Below are 19,564 nucleotides of genomic sequence, written 5' to 3' on the forward strand. Positions count from 1 at the left end.
AGGTTCCCATCCCCCTACCATATTAGTTTAACCCCTCCCCAACAGCACGAGAAAACACTCCCCCTTTGTTCCGGTCCTGCCCGGGTGCAGACCGTCCGGTTTGTACTGGTCCCACCTCCCCCAGAACCGGTTCCAATGTCCCAGGAATTTGAATCCCTCCCTTCTGCACCACTCCTCAAGGCATGTATTCATCTGAGCTATCCTGCAATTCCGACTCTGACTAGCACATGGCACTTGTAGCAATTCTGAGATTACTATCTTTGAGGTCCTATTTTTGAATTTAACTCCTAGCTCCCTAAATTCAGCTTGTAGGACCTCATTCCATTTTTTATCTATATCGTTGGTACCTATATGCACCACGACAACTGGCTGTTCACCCTCCCCCTCCAAAATGTCCTGCAGCCGCTCCGAGACATCCTTGACCCTTGCACCAGGGAGGCAACATACCATCCTGGAGTCTCGATTGCGGCTGCAGAAAAGTCTTATCTATTCCCCTTACAATAGAATCCCCTACCACTATAGCCCTCCCACTCTTTTTCCTGCCCTCCTGTGCAGCAGAGCCACACACGGTGGCATGAACTTGGCAGCTGCTGCCCTCCCCTGATGAGTCATCACCCCCAACAGTGCCCAAAACGGTGTATCTGTTTTGGAGGGGGATGACCGCAGGGGACCCCTTCACTACTTCCTTCCACTGCTCTTCCTGCTGGTCACCCATTCCCTATCTGTCTGTCTAACCTTTACCTGTGGTGTGACCAACTCACTAAATGTGCTATTTACAGCATCCTCAGCATCGCAGATGCTCCAGAGTGAATCCACCCACAGAGCAGTGCACTCTGTCAGGAGCTGCAACAAGATATACTTCCCGCACATGCAGTCGTCAGGGACAATGGAAGCATCCCTAAGTTCCCACATAGCACACGTGTCCGAGCTCTCCTGCCATGACTTAACACCTCGATTAACTTAATTTGACAACAACAATGATAAAAGAAAAGAAAAAGAAAAACTACTCACCAATCACCAGCCAATCACTTACCCCCTTAGCTGTGATGTCACCCTTCGATTTCTTTCTACTTCTTTTTTGCCTTCTCTCCCTGCTGCAGCTGCATCAGCTGGCTGCCTCCTCGATGACACGCTGGCTGCTCCCCACCTGTTGGGCCTTTTATAGACCTCCCGTCTCACCGCGCTGCCTCCTCGATGACACGCTGGCTGCTCCCCACCTGTTGGGCCTTTTATAGACCTCCCGTCTCACCGCGCTGCCTCCTCGATGACACGCTGGCTGCTCCCCACCTGTTGGGCCTTTTATAAACCTCCCGACTCACCGCGCCGCCTCCTTGACGTTTCGCTTTGACCGATCCACCAACCCAAAACATACAGCAATTCACGGTGGAAATCGGCACAAACTAACTTTAGTCATTCCTAAAAGAAAATTAATCAATGCCTTCAAAAGATCCACTATTTGGATAAGTAGTGTTTCAAAAACCATTGGATCACGCCGGGAGATCTCAGAGATGCTGTAATCGTGACCATCTTCAAAAAAGGGGACAAATCCGACTGCGGTAACTACAGAGGAATCTCCCTGCTGTCGGCCACTGGGAAAGTCATCGCAAGAATCCTCCTCAACCGTCTTTTCCCTATGGCTGAAGAGCTCCTCCCAGAGTCACAATGCGGATTCCGTCCACTAAGGGGTACAACAGACATGATCTTCACTGCGTGACAACTACAAGAGAAATGCAGGGAACAGCACCAACTCTTGTACATGGCCTTCTTTGACCTCATAAAGGCATTTGACACTGTCAACCATGAGGGACTATGGAGCATCCTCCTCTGTTTCATCTGCCCCCAGAAGTTTGTCACCATCCTCCGCCTGCTCCACAACGACATGCTGGCCGTGATCCTGACCAACGGATCCACCACAGACCTAATCCATCTCAGGACCGGGGTCAAGCAGGGCTGTGTCATTGCACTAACGCTCTTCTCGATTTTCCTTGCTGCAATGCTCTATCTCACTCTCAACAAGCTCCCTGTTGGAGTGGAACTAAACTATAGAACCAATAGGAACCTGTTCAACTTCGTCGTCTCCAGGTTAGATCCAAGGTCGTCCCATCCTCTGTCGTCAGGCTACAGTACGCGGACGTCGCTTGTGTCTGTGCACATTCAGAGGCCGAACTCCAAGCCATTGTCGACATCTTCACTGAGGCGTACGAAAGCAAGGGCCTTACATTAAACATCTGTAAGACAAAAGTCCTCCACCAATCTGACCCCGCCACACAGCACTGCCCCCTGGTCATCAAATGCTATTTAAAGGGATCATCAACAACTTTGAGGTAACTTGCTTTTTTATTTCTACTAACTCTGTGTAAGTTTGAGGAAGTGTTTGGAGCTTTTGGAGTTATTTACAGTTGGTGAGGTGACAAGGAGTGGTGCTGCAAGTGGAGAAAGACTTGGTTCTGACTTCAAGGGTTCTGCTCAGACTACGTGCTCCCAGTTATGGGAGCTCTAACTGTTGACCCCCTTGGCCTGCAGCGTGACAGGGAGATGGAGCAGAGGCAGTGAAGAAGAAGACTAGCTGCTCATGGAGGGAGGAGGAAGAGAGGGAGAAGGGCTCTCAGCAGGAGGCCTTACCCACCGAGGGTCTTCCGAGAGCAATTCTCTTACCTCAACCTGAGCCAGAAGCAGTGTCTGAGGCATCTGCGATTTACGAAGGAGGTGCTCACAGAACTCTGCCACCTCTTGCAACAAGACCTGCAGCCTCACTCCAGGGCAAGGACAGCGCTGCCAGTGGCTGTGAAAGTGACCATGGCCCTGAATTTCTTCATGTCAGGATTCTTCCAGGCTGGAGCAGGCGACATCTATAACATCTCCCAGTTCACCTTCCACTGCTACATAAGAAAGCTGACAGATACTCTTTATGCCAGGAGAGGGAACTTCATTGTCTTCTCTCTGACCAGACAGAAGCAGACGGAGAGTGCACGTGGCTTTGCCAGGATAGTGGGCTTCCCCGTGGTGCAAGGCACAATTGACTGCACACCCATGGATTTGTGGGCATGGTATCTAAATGCTGAGATAGAAACATAGAAAATAGGTGCAGGAGTAGGCCATTCGGCCCTTCGAGCCTGCACCACCATTCAATGAGTTCATGGCTGAGCATGCAACTTCAGTACCCCATTCCTGCTTTCCCGCCATACCCCTTGTACTACAACCGCAAAGGTTACCACTCGCTGACTGTGCAGCTGGTGCGACCATGCTCAGCACATCATGATGGTGAATGCCCAGTATCCTGGCAGCAGTCATGATGCTTTTATTCTTTGTCAGTCTGCTGTTCCCTCAGTCTTTGAGTCACCAAGACAAACCAGAGGGTGGCTGCTGAGCAACAAGGGCTATCCCTAGACCACCTGGCTCAAAGCTCAACTCCACAACCCAACTAGACGTGGCTAGCGTGTGTACAATGAAAGCCATGCTGCCACACAGAACATCATAGAGCAGACCATTGGAGTGCTGAAGCAATGGTTCCGCTGCCTGGACCACTCTGGAGGAGCCCTACAGTACTCACCGAAGCATGTGTCCCAATTCGTGGTGGTCTGCTGAATTCTCCACAACTTGGCCATTGTGACGGAACAGTAATTTCCACCAGGGATGGGCTAAATGCTACAATGATGTAAATTAGCAAGCAGCACCAAGTTTGTGTACTGCTCGCAGTACTCCGAAGGGTGCGGGTTGATTGCACACTGTTTTTGGGCCTTATCCAATTTCTAAAGCCAAAGGGTAGATTAATAAATCATTTTCAGCATGGATGTCAGTAAGTGAACAAGGCCTGATAGGCAAATGACTTAAGTGAACAGTGTAGATCTAAATATCATAATGAAATACTACTTTCAGGACCCTTCCAGGAGTTATGTGCAGGATTATATCTTGTGTATTGATCCTGTGGTCTTTTATTTTTATACTTCAAGGTTATTTTTCAAAGTCTGTAATGCTTGTTTGTGTTTCATAACAAAAGAGTTTAGAAGAATCCATTGGGTTCTGAGAAAAATGCAACTGCTTGAGAGCAGCCTTCAAAGCAACCGAGCCTCTTAGTTAACTTAGGCCCAAAGATATGCTGCGAAACATTACTTTTTTTTTCAACTTTTGTTTCTTGCCTGACCTGAGTGTTTTAATTACATCTTCAAAGACCATCTTCACCACTATTCAAATCCCATCAAAAAAAAGAATCTCCATTGCCTAATACAATTGATTGATGACAGAAAGTACAAATATCTTCTTTATGTTTTAAATAAGCTTGAGCAATTTACTAAACTATGTTTTGAATTACCACTTAAGTAGATCAACAACTAAAGGATCAAGGCCATATGAATTTTTAAATTAAGCAACATTTCTGCCAGTGAAATGTGAAGCTTTGAACTGTATGTTTATGGCAAGATGGATCTGTGCAGATTATATTTGAATGTCATCAAAAGTTCATACTCAGCATGTGGCCTTTATTGCAAAGGGGATGGTCTATAAAAGCAGGGAAGTCTTGCTATAGTTATACAGGGTATTGGTGAGGCCACACCTGGAATACTGCGTACAGTTTTGGTTTCCATATTTACAAAAGGATGTACTTGCTTTAGAGGCAGTTCAGAGAAGATTCACTAGGTTGATTCCGGAGATGAGGGGTTTAATTATGAGGAAAGGTTGAGTATGAGAGGTGATCTTATCGAAACGTATAAGATTATTAGGGGGCTTGACAGGGTGGATGCAGAGAGGATGTTTCCACTGATGGGGGAGATTAGAACTAGAGGGCATGATCTTAGAATAAGGGGCCGCCCATTTAAAACTGTGATGAGGAGAAATTTCTTCTCTCAGAGGGTTGTAAATCTGTGGAATTTGCTGCCTCAGAGAGCTGTGGAAGCTGGGACATTGAATAAATTTAAGACAGAAATAGACAGTTTGTTAAACGATAAGGGGTTATGGGGAGCGGGCAGGGAAGTGGAGCTGAGTCCATGATCAGATCAGCCATGATCTTATTGAATGGCGGAGCAGGTTCGAGGGGCCATATGGCCTACTCCTGTTCCTATTTCTTATGTTCTTATGTTCTTTTGAGATAATAACGTTTGGAGCACTGATAAAAAAAACAGTGAACAGAGGAATGCTTCTCTGTAGTTTAAATGTACCTATAAAGCACATAGCCTGCGTTAGGAATGATATGTGGTTAACACTATATAAACAGTTATGTAGTCTTAAAACATATTTAACCTCACAGCGAGATAAACTTTTAGAATAAAAAACAATTAACATTATTTGTGCAGCAGTTCTCATACCCTAAGACTGTCACTAGATTGCCGAGTTAAATCAGGAAAGAATAGCAGTAAATCTTTAAGTGCTCGAATGTGCAAATTAAAGTGCTACCATAACTGCTCAGTGTGGAACTCAACCATGCAAACCAGGTACATCCCAAATTTAATCTCTGATTGGTGATGTTAGCTGATCTTTGCTGGTGTAGTGGAGGGGACGTTACAATTGGCTCACTACCTTGGAGCAGAGAGGGGTAAAGTCAGTCAGCGTTCCTGATCATCATCCAACAGTGATCTCTGCTGGAAAGTGCACATTCATGGTCATCAGATGATGAAAGGATCAGGCTGTCCTGTTTCTCCTCCCACCCCACCCCAAGTAGTTGGATATGTTGCCAACACTGTTTAGACATACCCATGATGAACGGTCACTTGAATGAGGTACTGGAGGGCTCCCATTACCTCTAACAAAGGTTAGCACCTTCAGGAAAGGAAAAAATAAGAACCCAGCATCAAATTCACGTGACTATGTATGCAAGGGGCTGAGTCACTTAGTCATGATGGGCTAGAAATTCGGTATCCTTTGAGAAGTTGGAAGTTTAGTGCTTAGTGCAAATCAATCTCGCTGCCTGCTAAATTCAGTCTCAATGCTCAAAGGATGCAGGGGAGCACTAAATCAGACGCTAATGGCATAGGTGAGTGGCGTTAGGCTCCAACGATAACAAATATGAAGTGTTGTGTAATTGGGAGTGAGCATTGGCGAAGACACCTTCCAGCCATTAAAGGGGAGGGTCACTGAAGTCTGCACACCAAGTCCCAATGATTCAGAGAGTGTAGAACGGAGATATGCTGTGGGATGTAATGCAAAGTCCTTTGATAGACCGCAACACTCCGGGGACTAAGCAGCCTTTATTTGGCTGCAGATACATCCTGCGTTATCAGGCACGCATAACTGACCTTTGGAATGGAAGTTCCTTGACAGCTGGGGCACATTTATTTAATTTAAGTAGCCGGCTGGCTTGTTCATGCCTCCGCTCCCTGGCGCTGTCAGTGCGAGGCGATAAGGCGGGTGGGGTGCTACAGAGGTTTGCAGATCGGGCACCCAGCAAGCGTTGCATGCTCTCTGACGTCACGATCTGCATGGTGAAAGGAGCCGAGGCGCTAACTGTTATCGGCAGCGCTATGGGACCGGCGAATTTGCTCTGCGGCACGGAATTCACCCCACCGCTGCACTATTGCCTGAGCACCCCATTAGCGCCCCCGCCAGGCGCTAACTGGGGCCCTAACATGCAGAATTTCTCCCCCCAAGTTTTTAAAACACTCGTAAATTTAGCCTAACCAACACCTCATTGTCTGCAACAATAGCCAGTAAACCTGGCTTATGGCATTCCAAACAGAAGAATCCATTTTTTGATAACTTTCCAAGTTATGATTTTCAATAAAAAATATAATTTATTGCCATCTCATAACATGGTATGGCCTGCCTTCTTGGAGTTATGGTAATCATCGGAATGTCTGTATAATGATATTGGTTTACTGTTGGAAGTTTTTAACGCAGATGTTTTGGGCAGGATCTGGACATTAACAACGGCTGGATTTTCAGTTCTGGTTATTTCGGGGGCGGTAATGGCGGCGGGGTGGTAAAGTTTGCGCCGGGAAATGGTTGGCGTCTGCAGCCACAAAATTTGCCATCTGGGCCCTAAGTGTGGAGCAAAACGCTAACGGAGGCGTTACACATCTCTTTTAGGGCTGAGCAACTGAAAATCCATTGCTAAATAGCCAACCTCGGAGCGCCCTAAGGGAGACTTCCATGGGGAACCCCCCCCCCCCATAAAATACACAAAAAACATTCCCAACACCTTGCACACCCCACATTAGGATAAATCATAAAAAATTTAAAAAACAATCAAACTTACCTCATTCATTACTTATTTGACTCACCGCCGCCGGGATAGCTCTGGTTTTCCAGGCGATCCCACTGCGGCGCGCTACGGGGTGCTAGAGGATCGGCGTCAATCAAAATTCGATGCGCGGTCGAAACCAGTGGCATTCCACACCGGCTCAACGCTCCCAGGTAGTGCTGCAAAACCGGCAACTAATTTCCCAGTGGGACGCTGGGAGCTGGCCGCGTGCCTGGAAATCATCCCTGCCATACTGCCCCTCCGAACGCAAACAGAGGCAGAAACATAGAGAAAATACAGTCTATGTTTTCCTCCAGTCATTAATTTGAATGAAAAAAGTCAATGTGATTTTAAAAAGGTTTACTGTACTTTATATTCATGAACTTTTTCACTCACATTAGCAACCAGAGCAAAATATAATTCCATATCCCTAAAACTCTTGCAGGGCTATGGCTCTACTTTAAAGCTGTCCTCCTACTGAAGGGAGAAAAACAAGTACATCAATGGGTTGAAGGACAGCTACTTAATAAGAAAATGTAGGTCTTGCTGCAATAGATCATCCACAGAAGCATGCACAGGGGTATCTTCCACCAGTGTATCATCCATCATCATCATCATCATCATAGGCAGTCCCTCGGAATCGAGGAAGACTTGCTTCCACTCTTAAAAATGAGTCCTTAGGTGGTTGAACAGTCCAATACGAGAACCACAGTCCCTGTCACAGGTGGGACAGATAGTCGTTGAGGGTAAGGGAGGGTGGGACAGGTTTGCTGCATGCTCTTTCCGCTGCCTGCGCTTGCTTTCTGCATGCTCTCGCCGATGAGACTCGAGGTGCTCGGCGCCCTCCCGGATGCATTTCCTCCAATTAGAGCGGTCTTTGGCCAGGGACTCCTAGGTGTCAGTGGGGATGTTGCACTTTTTCAGGGAGGCTTCCACCAGTGCAGTGTAATTAAAGATTGTAGAAAGGATGAATGTGGTCTTACATGTGCAGATGAGGAAGAAATTCATTGGTCTCTGAAATGTTGCCAAAGTAACTGTGTTCACACTTTGCCTACTTGTACAATATTGATTTGCAATGAATTCTAACAGCACTTCACTGTAAGTCTGGTGCAGCATCACAGAACAATCATGCATAGCACTCTGGCAACTGTTCACCAGCTTTCCAAAAGCACAACGATACCCATATTTTGCAAGGTACTCCGTATTGTTAACATACGAATATGCTTGCACTATCACTGAAAGAAAATCTTTGCAAACTTCGAACACTAAGCATGCTTCCAGTCCAAGCTCATGACTCATACCATCCTTTGCTTTTTGTCTGTCTGTCACAGCAATGCACACAGTGCCCGTAATAAAACAGGGGAACTGGAGGCAATAATACATTGCGAGGAACCAAATATAAAAGGGTTTACTGAGACATGGCTACAGAAAAATCAGAGAGAGCCGGGGAGGGGGGAAGAGAGAGGGAGAAGCTTGGCAGGGGGCGGGGGGGGCGGGTGGAGAGAGAGAGAACATTGGGAGGGGGGGGGGGGAAGAGAGAGAGAGCATTGGGGGGGGAATGGAGAGAGAGAGAGCCTTGGGCGGGGGGTGCGGGTGGAGAGAGAACCTTGGAGGGGGAAGAGAGGCAGCCTTGGGGTTGGGGGGGAGAGAGGGAGAGAGAATCTTGAGGGGGGGGAGAGAGAGGGAGATCCTTGGCAGGGCGGGGAAGAGAAGGAGAGAGAGCCTTGTGGGGGGAGAAAGAGAGAAAGCCTTTGGGGGGGAGAGAGAGAGCCTTGTGGGAGGTGCGGGGAGGGGGAGAGAGAGAGAGAGATTTGGGGTGGGGGAGAGGGAGAGAGAGCCTTGTGGGGGGGATGGAGAGAGAGAGAGACTTGCGGGGGGTGGTGGAGAGAGAACCTTGGAGGGGGAAGAGAGGCAGCCTTAGTGGGGGGGGGGGCGAGAGGGAGAGGGAACGTTGGGGGGGTGAGAGAGAGAGAGCCTTGGGGTGGGGGGGGAGGGGTGGAAGAGAGAGGGAGATCCTTGGCAGGGTGGGGAAGAGAAGGAGAGAGAGCCTTGTGGGGGGAGAAAGAGAGAAAGCCTTTGGGGGGGGGGGAGAGAGAGAGCCTTGTGGGGGGGGGGAGAGGGAGAGGGAACGTTGGGGGGGGTGAGAGAGAGAGAGCCTTGGGTGGGGGGGGGGGTGGAAGAGAGAGGGAGATCCTTGGCAGGGTGGGGAAGAGAAGGAGAGAGAGCCTTGTGGGGGGAGAAAGAGAGAAAGCCTTTGGGGGGGGGAGAGAGAGAGCCTTGTGGGGGGGGTGGTGGGAGGGAGGGAGAGAGAGAGAGAGATTTGGGGGGAAGAGAGGGAGAGAGAGACTTGTGGGAGGGAGGGAGAGAGAGAATGGGGGCGCGGGAAGAGAGAGAGAGTGAGCCTTGGCGGGGTGGGGAAGAGAAGGAGAGAGAGCCTTGGGGGGATGGGGAGAAAGAGAGAAAGCCTTTGGGGGGGGAGAGAGAGAGCCTTGTGGGGGGTGAGGGGAGGAGGAGAGAGAGAGAGATTTGGGGGGGAGAGAGGGAGAGGGATCCTTGTGGGGGGAAGGGAGAGAGAGACCATATGCGGGGAGAGAGAGAGCCTCATGGCGGGGGGGGGGAGAGAGAGAGTCTTGGGGGAATGGAGAGAGAGAGAGCCTTGGGGGGGAGAGAGACGGTGTGGGGGAGAGAGATGGGGTGGGGGAGAGACAGGGTGGGGGAGAGAGATGGGTGGGGGGTACCGGAGGGGTGAGAGGGAACTCAGGGAAGTCGGATCACCTTCTACTAACCCCCTTTACACCCACACCCGATTTCTCGGAAAGCTCGGTACGTGTGTGACAAGGGACATCATTGGAGTGGATGAAATCCGGAAGTCACGACACTAACACTATTCACTTCATACCCAATAAACCTGTTAACAATCCGCACACAATGCCCCATCTATGGCGGGGGGGCGGGAAGGGAGGCGGGTTATAGATCATGCACTTCCGCTGGGGTACGGGACTTCAGCTGGGGGAGAGATGTGTCCTTTTTGACTTCTGAAGTCAAAATAGACCATGTTACTGTTATGTTCAGAATAAATCCACAGGACTATATCGCAAGCTCAAACTGTTGTGACCTTGGCCTCTTTATTTCAGACTCTAGAGTGAGACAGCAGCATGGTGAATCATCTTTTATACCTGCTTGCCCCAGGGTGCACAGGTGACCCTTAGGTCTCCCACAGGTGTGCCCCCTGGTGGCAAGTCTTACATTTGGGTAAGGTATACATACATACATAACATCACTCCCCCCACACCCCCAAAGTCTTATTGTGCAAGTTATTTGCAAGTTGAGGCGATCTGGCGCCCCACGCCCCCGGGTCGATCGCCTGGGTTGAAGTCCTGACATGGTGGGTTCATCCTTGTGGTTGACGGTGAAGTTGATCGGTTAGTGGGTCGCTGGGGACCAGGTCCTTTCAGTGTGGTTCCTGGTTATCTGTCGTTCGCAGTGTGATCTTGTCCCACTGCTTTACTCGTTAGCCCGGTACATGGTTTCAAACACTCTGTTTTCATCACATACACTCCATTCCCCCCCCTTGGCTAATGCGGTGCTAGCGGCCCGACTGGGGCCCTGAACATGATCTACATCACTTATTCTGATGTCGTGTGGAGGGGCCGTGCATTTATGGTGCATTCTCTGCTGATGGCATGTGGAAGGCTCGGTTCTGAGAGATTCAGTCTGGTGATTGCGTAACACCCAGGATAGCAGGGTCTGTAGGGAGTCTACCATGGCATGTGTGGTGCTAGGTTTAGTGATTTGGGCGCTGACCCTGAAGTCTGGCAAGCCCAGGATGGCCGCAATGGCCTTAAGACTTTCAATAGTGGTGGGAGGCCTAGTGGTCCCTGTGGACATTGGGCCATAGTATGGGGGCACCGGACCACTGACTGCGTGTAGCCGCCCTGCCTTGCTTTGCAACGTTGGGATGGGTCTCACGTCTTTTTGGCAGATAGGTTGCCATATCCCGTCTAGCAGTTCACCTTTGGCAGGTGGTGACATCGGATCCTGGCTGGTCCAGGCCCTAAGCTGGGGGGCCGTTACAGTCGACCCCTCACTTTCTAGCACTTCCACGACCGCGAGTGGGTCTGCAGGCTGTGCCTGGCCCGTGGTGGATCATGTTACAGTGCACAGACAGTGTTGGACATTCTCGAAACAACACATTGATAATGGTGCCTCTGCCTTCCCAAGCTTGTGGGATGGGCAGTTTGTCTGACTCGAGCACATATTGGGACACTCTTTGGTACGTTTCCCCAGTCCTGTGAACACAGGCTGCTGCTTTGTTTAACTTATTTGATACATGTTCAATCGTTTGAGGCTCGCCTGCTACTTTTGCTTGCTGCACAACACTCCCGACCCCGTGCGGTAACATCTCACTTGCTACGAATGCTTTGTTAGATACATATACAACTGGTTGGGGTTCACCTGCTACTTTGGCTTGCTGTACAACACACCCGACCCTGTGTGATAACACATCACTTGTTACAAGTACTTTGTCAGATACATATACAACCGGTGATGTTCACCCGCTACTTTGGCTTATTGTAAGGTACCCCCAACCCCATACAATGGTACATCATTGGCCGCGAAAGACCGCTTGCACGGGTTACATGGTGCACACAATTTATTTGAGCATGGTCGGTTCCTGGCCTTCACCGCGGGCTGCCCCTTTACCTTTGCCCCAAACCCCGTCGTCTTCCTTGCTGGGCGAAACAGTCCTCTGACCGTTGCGGCAACCTTCCGTGGTCTGGACACACTCTCGTCCCGTGGTCTGGACGCTCTCTCATCCCATGGTCTGAACGCCCTCTCATCCCATGATCTGGATACACCTGCGTCCCGTGGTCTGGACGCCTTCTCGTCCGTGTCCGTGATGCCGACTGCTGCGATCTTCCTCCCCAGGTATTTTGCCTCTGGCGGCGGGAAGACGCATTCGGATTGTTTCGGCCGGAGTCCCACTCCGCATGGTCGACCTGGAGCCTCTTCCATCGTCGCGAAGGGGTTGTCCGCCTCGGTTGGTGGGTACCGCACCTGTACCTCTGCTCGGTTGAACTTTACCTCCTCGTGGTTGTGATGAGCGGCCTGTGCCTCGGGGATCTGCAAATGGATCTGCACTTCGATGCCTGGTTCAGCTGGAAGAGGGCGTTTCCTCGGCCTTTGGGAAAGGGAGGCTTCGTTCGCCGGAGAGGGTATGCAGAGGTCTTCCCAGTTCCATCGAATCTTCCCCATCCACCTTTTGCCAAGCAGCGTCGGTCCATCACCTGAAACAATCCACAGTAGTAAATCATGCACTGCTCCCTCATGGAATACTCTTATGTCTGCACTACCAATAACTGGTATCAGTTCCTTGATGTAGGTGCGCAGCTTTGCCTGAATTGGGATCAGCTCGGGTCACTTGGCTTCATCGCTCTACAGCCTCTCGAAAGCCTTCTGGCTCATGACTGATTGACTCGCTCCTGTGTCGAGTTCCATGGAGACTAGAGTGCCGTTAAGTTCAACTTTTAACATTATCGGAGGGCTTTTGGTGGTGAAGGCGAGTAGCCCATATACTTCCTCTTCATCCTCAGGTTCAGTTGTCTCCTCTGCTCGTTCATTGTGATCCTCGCTGGATCGGTCATCCTCTCCTGACTCTACCACGTGGTGAGTCAGAGATCGTTTGCACATTCGCTGGAGCTACCCCATTGTTCCACAGCCCTTGGACACATATGGCTTGAATCGACATTGATCTGCTCTATGGCTGCCCCCGCAGTGCCATCATGGTGCTAATTGATACGTATTCATATCCCATGGCAGACTCTGAGTCACTCTAGGCCTCTGCAATCGGGTGGGCCCTGCCCTGTGCCGTTCTGCCTGCTACAAACATTATTTTATGCACGGTGCTCATCGGTGAGCTTCGATTCTGTGAAGATATCTGTTTCGTGTTACCGCTCGTGGATATGAAGGCTTGGGCTATCGTGATAGCCTTGCTTAGATCTAGGGAGATCGGCAGACAGCAGTTTGCGAAGGATGACCTTGTGGCCAATTCCAAGCACGACAAAGTCCCGCAACATTTCCCCCAAGGATCCTGCAAAGTCGCACTGCCTCGCAAGGCATCTTAGGTTGGCGACAAAATGCGCCGCGTTCTGGCCCTCAGAGCAACGGTGCATGTTAAAGCGGTACCTGACCATCAGGATGCTCTCCTTTGGCTTGAGATGTTCCTTAACCAGCATACACAGCTCTGCGTAGGATTTGTCCGTTATTTTGACCGGTGCCAGCAAGTTTTTTAAGAGGCCATATATTGATGACCCACATACGGTGAGGAGAATCGTCCTGCGCTTGGCCGCTGTCTCAGCCTTGTCCAATTCGTTGACCACAAAATACTGGTCGAGGCGCTCAACGAAGGCTTCCCAATCATCACCCTCAACAAAGCTCTCAAGAATACCAACGGCAGCCATTATCGCGTGAAAGTTCATGATCCGTTACTCGTCGCCAATTTGTTATGTTCAGAATAAATCCACAGGACTATTTAGCAAGCTCAAACTATTGTGACCTTGGTCTCTTTATTTCAGACTCTAGAGTGAGGAAGCAGCATGGTGAGTCACCTTTTATACCTGCTTGCTCCAGGGTGCACAGGTGACGCTTAGGTCTCCCACAGGTGTGCCCCCTGGTGGCAAGTCTTATACTTAGGTAAGGTCTACATACATACATAACAGTTACAATGTGCAAAGTTAGGCTGGGCCGTTCTATTTACACATTCCAGAGAAACTTCAGGGTGTGGCTGATCCTCCAAGGGGACCAATCAGCAATAGGTCATGTGATAATGGAGAGCCAATCAGAGAAATGGTTTCCAGTCAGTTAGTACAAATAGTTTCATCCAAATATTATGGGTTCTGAGTGGCTGCCAGCAGGGAAAAATCAGGCCACCGATCGACTTGCCGGTAAGTGGTGGGGAGGGTTTTCGGGACAGTCTCACTCCTACTCCTCCTGGCCCCAAGGAGGAAAGTTTTACCCTTACCTTGGAAAGCCTTTTCTGTCTACAGAACAGCTCTGGACCTGCTCAGCCTGGCAGGAAAGCCACAGTTAAAATGCAACCATGGCCTTATGATGTAATAAATTAATTAGGCCTGGCGGGTGTCCCATTCGCCTGCAGAACCCTGCAGCTTAAAATCGGAAATGGTGCGAAAGGCTCGAGTTCTGAGTGAGTAAATAGCCTGCTCATTTTTACCTGCCCACCTACCTGGCATTAAAATCGACCCTTAGGTATAACTATTGAAACAGCCACCTAAGTCTGATGACTATATTCTGCAAGTTTCATAGAGAAAGGACATAATTTTTCAATAGCAACAAGATCATGGGAACGCCATCATCATCAAGTCTCCTACAGCTACAGATTAGGAAAAGTAGAGGTGCAACGAGACCTGGGTGTCATGGTACATCAGTCATTGAAAGTTGGCATGCAGGTACAGCAGGCGGTGAAGAAGGCAAATGGCATGTTGGCCTTCATAGCGAGAGGTTTTGAGTGCAGGAGCAGGGAGGTCTTACTGCAGTTGTACAGGGCCTTGGTGAGGCCTCACCTTGAATATTGTGTCCAGTTTTGCTCTCCTAATTTGAGGAAGGACATTCTTGCTATTGAGGGAGTGCAGCGAAGGTTCACCAGACTGATTCCCGGGATGGCAGGACTTACATATGAAGAAAGGCTGGATCGACTAGGCTTATATTCACTGGAATTTAGAAGAATGAGAGGCGATCTCATAGAAACATATAAAATTCTGATGCGATTGGACAGGTTAGATGCAGGAAGAATGTTCCCGATATTGGGGAAGTCCAGAACCGGGGGTCACAGTCTAAGGATAAGGGGTAAGCCATTTAGGACCGAGATGAGGAGAAACTTCTTCACTCAGAGAATTGTGAACCTGTGGAATTATCTACCACAGAAAGTGGTTGAGGCCAGTTCATTAGATATATTCAAAAGGGAGTTAGATGTGTCCCTTACGGCTAAAAGGATCAAGGGATATGGAGAGAAAGCAGGAATGAGGTACTGAAGTTGCATGATCAGCCATGATCATATTGAATGGTGGTGCAGGCTCGAAGGGCCGAATGGCCTACTTCTGCACCTATTTTCTATGTTTCCTACAAGTTACTTGCCACCCTGGCTTGTACCTTTACTGTTTTTCTTTCTTTGTTGCTGGGTCAAAATCCTGGAAATCCCTACTTAACAGCATTGTAGGAGTACCATGGACTGCACTGGTTCAAGGAAATATTCCATCACTACCTTCTCGGCAACTAGGGATGGGCAATAAAAATGTGGTCTTGCCAGCATCAATCACATCCTGAGAACAAATGAACCACTTAAAGGTGCTTAGATGGTGTGTATGTAAGCACATTAAAAAAGAGCAATATATAAACACAGACTTGAGAAATGCAATTTTCAACAACTACATTCAAGATAAAAGTAATTGCAGTTTTTAATCTTGCTTCAAAAGCAAACACGACATTATTGCTGTCTGAGTCATCGTTTTGAGCTAACACAAAGCACGCTGCAAGTATTTCACATGAAGGTTAGACACAGGACATGAGGTGTTCAGGGGTTAGGTTGTGTTACAATCAGAACATTTGCAGTTTTGAAGTTGTGAGATAATTGTGATCAATGACAAGAACAATTTTATAGTCCACATATTAAAAATGTTTTTTTGTGATGCTTAAATATTAATACTAGCAGTAAAATGAGATGCGATTGTCAAATTAAGTGCACATGCTGTCTACTATGACCAACAACCAGGACATAAAAGTGTTCTCTTCCTAAAATGTTCTCCACATAGATCCATAGCACAGTGAAAATAATGTTTACAATTTTTACATTTATTTGAGGTTAATCTGTAGGACTCATATTCTAGTTCCATCAGTATGACTAAGATGATCTGCTCAGTGAGGATTCTCTTTTTACAGTAGAGGTTTTGCAATTGAAAATAATTTCTAATAAGTTTAACACTGAGGGCAATATAGCAAGCTAGCCTACTAATATTCAAACATTGGGGGCAAAATTTTGCGGGACTTAGCGGAGGCACTGCCACGGTGACCCCACACACCGCCACGGTGACCCCACACACCGCCACGGTGACCCCGCACACCGCCGGTAGCGCCCAAAACCACCGTGCAGCCGGCGATGCGCAACAACCCCTTAGCACCAACTCCTGCCCGCTCCACGGTGGATTTTGCCCTGTGCCCAGCAAAGCTGCCGCGAGCATTGTCAGTGCCAGCCTCGCGGGTCGCGAATTGGGCCGACATCCGCTCCCAGGGAGGCCGCGAGCGCCCCACGCCACTATCTTGGCGGTTTTGCCGACTCACCGATCGGCCCGATTTCCTTGCCCCTTGCATGGTCCGGGCCATAATGCAGCCAAGCACTCCGTTTTGGGTGCTGGGCTGCGGCCTCGGCACTATGCCACCCTAGTGATCCAGGGAGGCCATCAGATGCCATGCAATGTGCGCAGCAACTCTCCGAGGGATGTTGAACCGCGTCAGCGCTACGCAGAGCATCTGCGAAGCACTGCCGATCGCGACCCAGCATCGCCCCGGGACTCGCCCCAAGAGGAAGTGGAGCACATGAGATTGCGCTCCACTTCCTCTGAGGGGCAGTAACTGCAGTTGGCGGGCACAGGATGTCCTGCCCCCAGTCAGTTACCGCCCCCAGTCGGGGCCCTGGGGAATTTCTCCCCCACTGTCGTTACCAAGGTATGGTTAGAGGCCATATTTTCTACTTTATGTTATACTTCTCGTAATCTTGCATAATTATTTCCATAATTAAAATGACACATGACTCCCTCATAGGAAATGCTGTACTATTATAACAAGTTACAGCCATCCATCTTGTGTTTTTCTATCGTATATCTGCAAGGTGTGAAATGTCCCACACAACACTGGTTTAAATCTCTTGTCTGGCACTATGGAAGTTTTCCAAAATGTAAAGTGAAGCATTTTAAATAATATGATTGGTTTATGGTTATGTTATTTTTTCCCCCTTTGCTGCTATTTTTTATTTTCAAGTATTGACTCTGTATTTTCTCCCCAGGGATCAAAGACTTCCCGTTGGGCTGATCCAGATCATTTTGCACAACGCCAGACCTGCATGAACACTTTTGCCAGCTGGTTTGGCTTCATGCCTCTCATTCACTCACAAATGAGGCTGGATCCCATCCTTTTCAAAGACCAAGTCTCCATCCTACGCAAGAAGTACCGGGACATTGAACGATTATAGAGCCCTGCTACAGGCAATTGAGATGGATTGTTGTACTTACAAGCTTGTGGCAATTGCCTATTATATTCAAATAGAGCCCCCAAGTAACTCTTGCCAATGCTGTAACACAAAACAACAATAAGGCAACAAGAATACTCCACCTTCTGGGGACCAAACGACAATGACCTTAGTGCAATCTGAAAGATAGCTGCCAGACAGGCTTTTGAGATGTTTCCGATCATTTTACTGTTTTATTTTGTCTACACAGACTGAAATCTCTGACAATCGTGCCTAATCTTTGAGGATTTTAGGGATAAACAACACATAGCAAATTTATGGTCAAAGAATGTACATTTTCTATTTAAAGCTTGCAAGGGGATTGGGGAGCTCAGCTGAATACAAATCAGTTTTCCTTGTTTTTGCTTTTTCGTCCAATTGTCACCTCTTACATTTTAATTATTTCTCTGTGTCTGACAGTTGTGTCTTTTTAAATGGTCAAAAGTATATTCAATGAGAACAAGAACTGGTGTGTAGCAACTAATTATAGTTACAGAATAAGACAGATGGTTCAAAGCAACTCTCAACATGCACAGTGTATCTTTTGAAATTACACTGCACGCTTGGTTGAAAAAGAAACCTTCACAGGTGCTGATGATCAATTCACACCAACTGAATTGAGAGCTGGATGAAACCATTGGTCCCGAGTCAGGAACCTTACAATATTTGAGAGGATTGCCAGGATCCGAATCTGGTACACTAATGAACCACAAACTTACAATCCTAAACAATAACATGATATTTTGATATAGCAATTGCTATTCTTAGTACATACAATATACATTGTTTTCTGCTTTGTGGCCTAAGTAGATGCAAAGAATGGGACCAATGGCAATGTCCTGTGACCCAGGGAGCTGAAATTTCTAGCGATTCTGAGTCAGTAATGTACAGAAAGATTCTTTTAACCCTAGAAACAAAACTTAAAAATAAGTACGCCACATATCCAAAATAAACAAGCCAGTTTTGAAATAGCATGATCCAAGGTCGCTTTTGCTAATAGTTGTAAAAATGAGTTTGTCTAGGTGACTGGTTGTTTGCGAGTTGTGAGCTGCTTTTTTATCTTTTATCACAGCATACAGGTTAGATTTATAGATTCATTTTGACTGTATGTAAAACTTTTCAAAGAAGAATTGCCACAAGCAATGATTCATTTCAAATCTGATTATATTGATTGCCAGACCAAAAGATTAGGAAATAAATTCAGAACATAGATGGCACTTTATACTATTGGCTTATCATTACGAATTGATATTATACCCGTATGCCAGTGTGAAACGTCAACATATTTGTTTTGTTTTGTTTTGTTTTGCCATGATCCAGAAGAAATGTCATTGCTATAAAGTAGCTTTCATGATGAGAAATTTCTTCATTGACACAACAATTCTGTGAGAAAAAGTCTCATTATAGATAGTTATATGGATTTTGCTTTGGTTTGACCTATAATATATTTACATGGAGATTCAGTGAGCAGCAGACCAAGTTGGAGACTGGTACATTGGGTCAATTTACTTCTGGAATGGGACTTCATTAACAGCACCCCCACCCCAAACATGTTTTGATTGCTATCTCAGTAAAGTAGATTAAATACAGGTAACATTCAACAGTAACACTTCTGCAAAATATGTCTTTGGGGCAATTTGTAGATTTTAACAGCTGATTACATTCTCATTTATAATATTTATGAAAAAAAATGAATGATCAATGGGATCAGGTTTAATCAGTTTAAATTACTGTTATGAAACTGAAATTAAAATAATAATGAATTGTTAATTCCACCCTGAATTTCTTATAAATTTGATCTTAAACAATCCTGACCCATCATTGGTTCATTGTGTCTATGCTAAAGTTATTTTTCTGGGGTATGAATTGTAATCATTGAGAAGCTATGTTTAAAATCAACATTGAAATTCAGTTTTCTCATTTGATTCATAAAAATGATCAGAGTTTCTCTTGAATTATATCTCTTTAGAGGGGTACTGTCCAGTAACTTGTCTAGCAAGATAAATACAGACACACTTAATGACATTATGGCCTTCTGGTCTCATCCCACCAGTTTTCTAGAGTCTCTGGGGTGGACAGAGCCAATATGTCTTGCCTCCCCA

At 47.5% G+C, this 19,564-nt stretch overlaps 1 protein-coding gene across 1 annotated transcript in view; it reads left to right on the forward strand.

Annotated features, from left to right (window-relative positions):
* LOC139266596 (exostosin-1-like) overlaps positions 1-19,113 on the forward strand; it is a 365,501-nt gene extending 346,388 nt beyond the window's left edge. The window contains exon 11 of the mRNA XM_070884192.1: positions 17,241-19,113. Within this exon, the coding sequence (XP_070740293.1) occupies positions 17,241-17,426 (186 nt within the window). The 3' untranslated portion in view covers positions 17,427-19,113. The remainder of the gene's footprint in view (positions 1-17,240) is intronic.
* Positions 19,114-19,564: the final 451 nt, after the last annotated feature.

This window comes from Pristiophorus japonicus, chromosome 7, assembly GCF_044704955.1.
Source record: "Pristiophorus japonicus isolate sPriJap1 chromosome 7, sPriJap1.hap1, whole genome shotgun sequence".
Classification (NCBI taxonomy): domain Eukaryota; kingdom Metazoa; phylum Chordata; class Chondrichthyes; family Pristiophoridae; genus Pristiophorus; species Pristiophorus japonicus.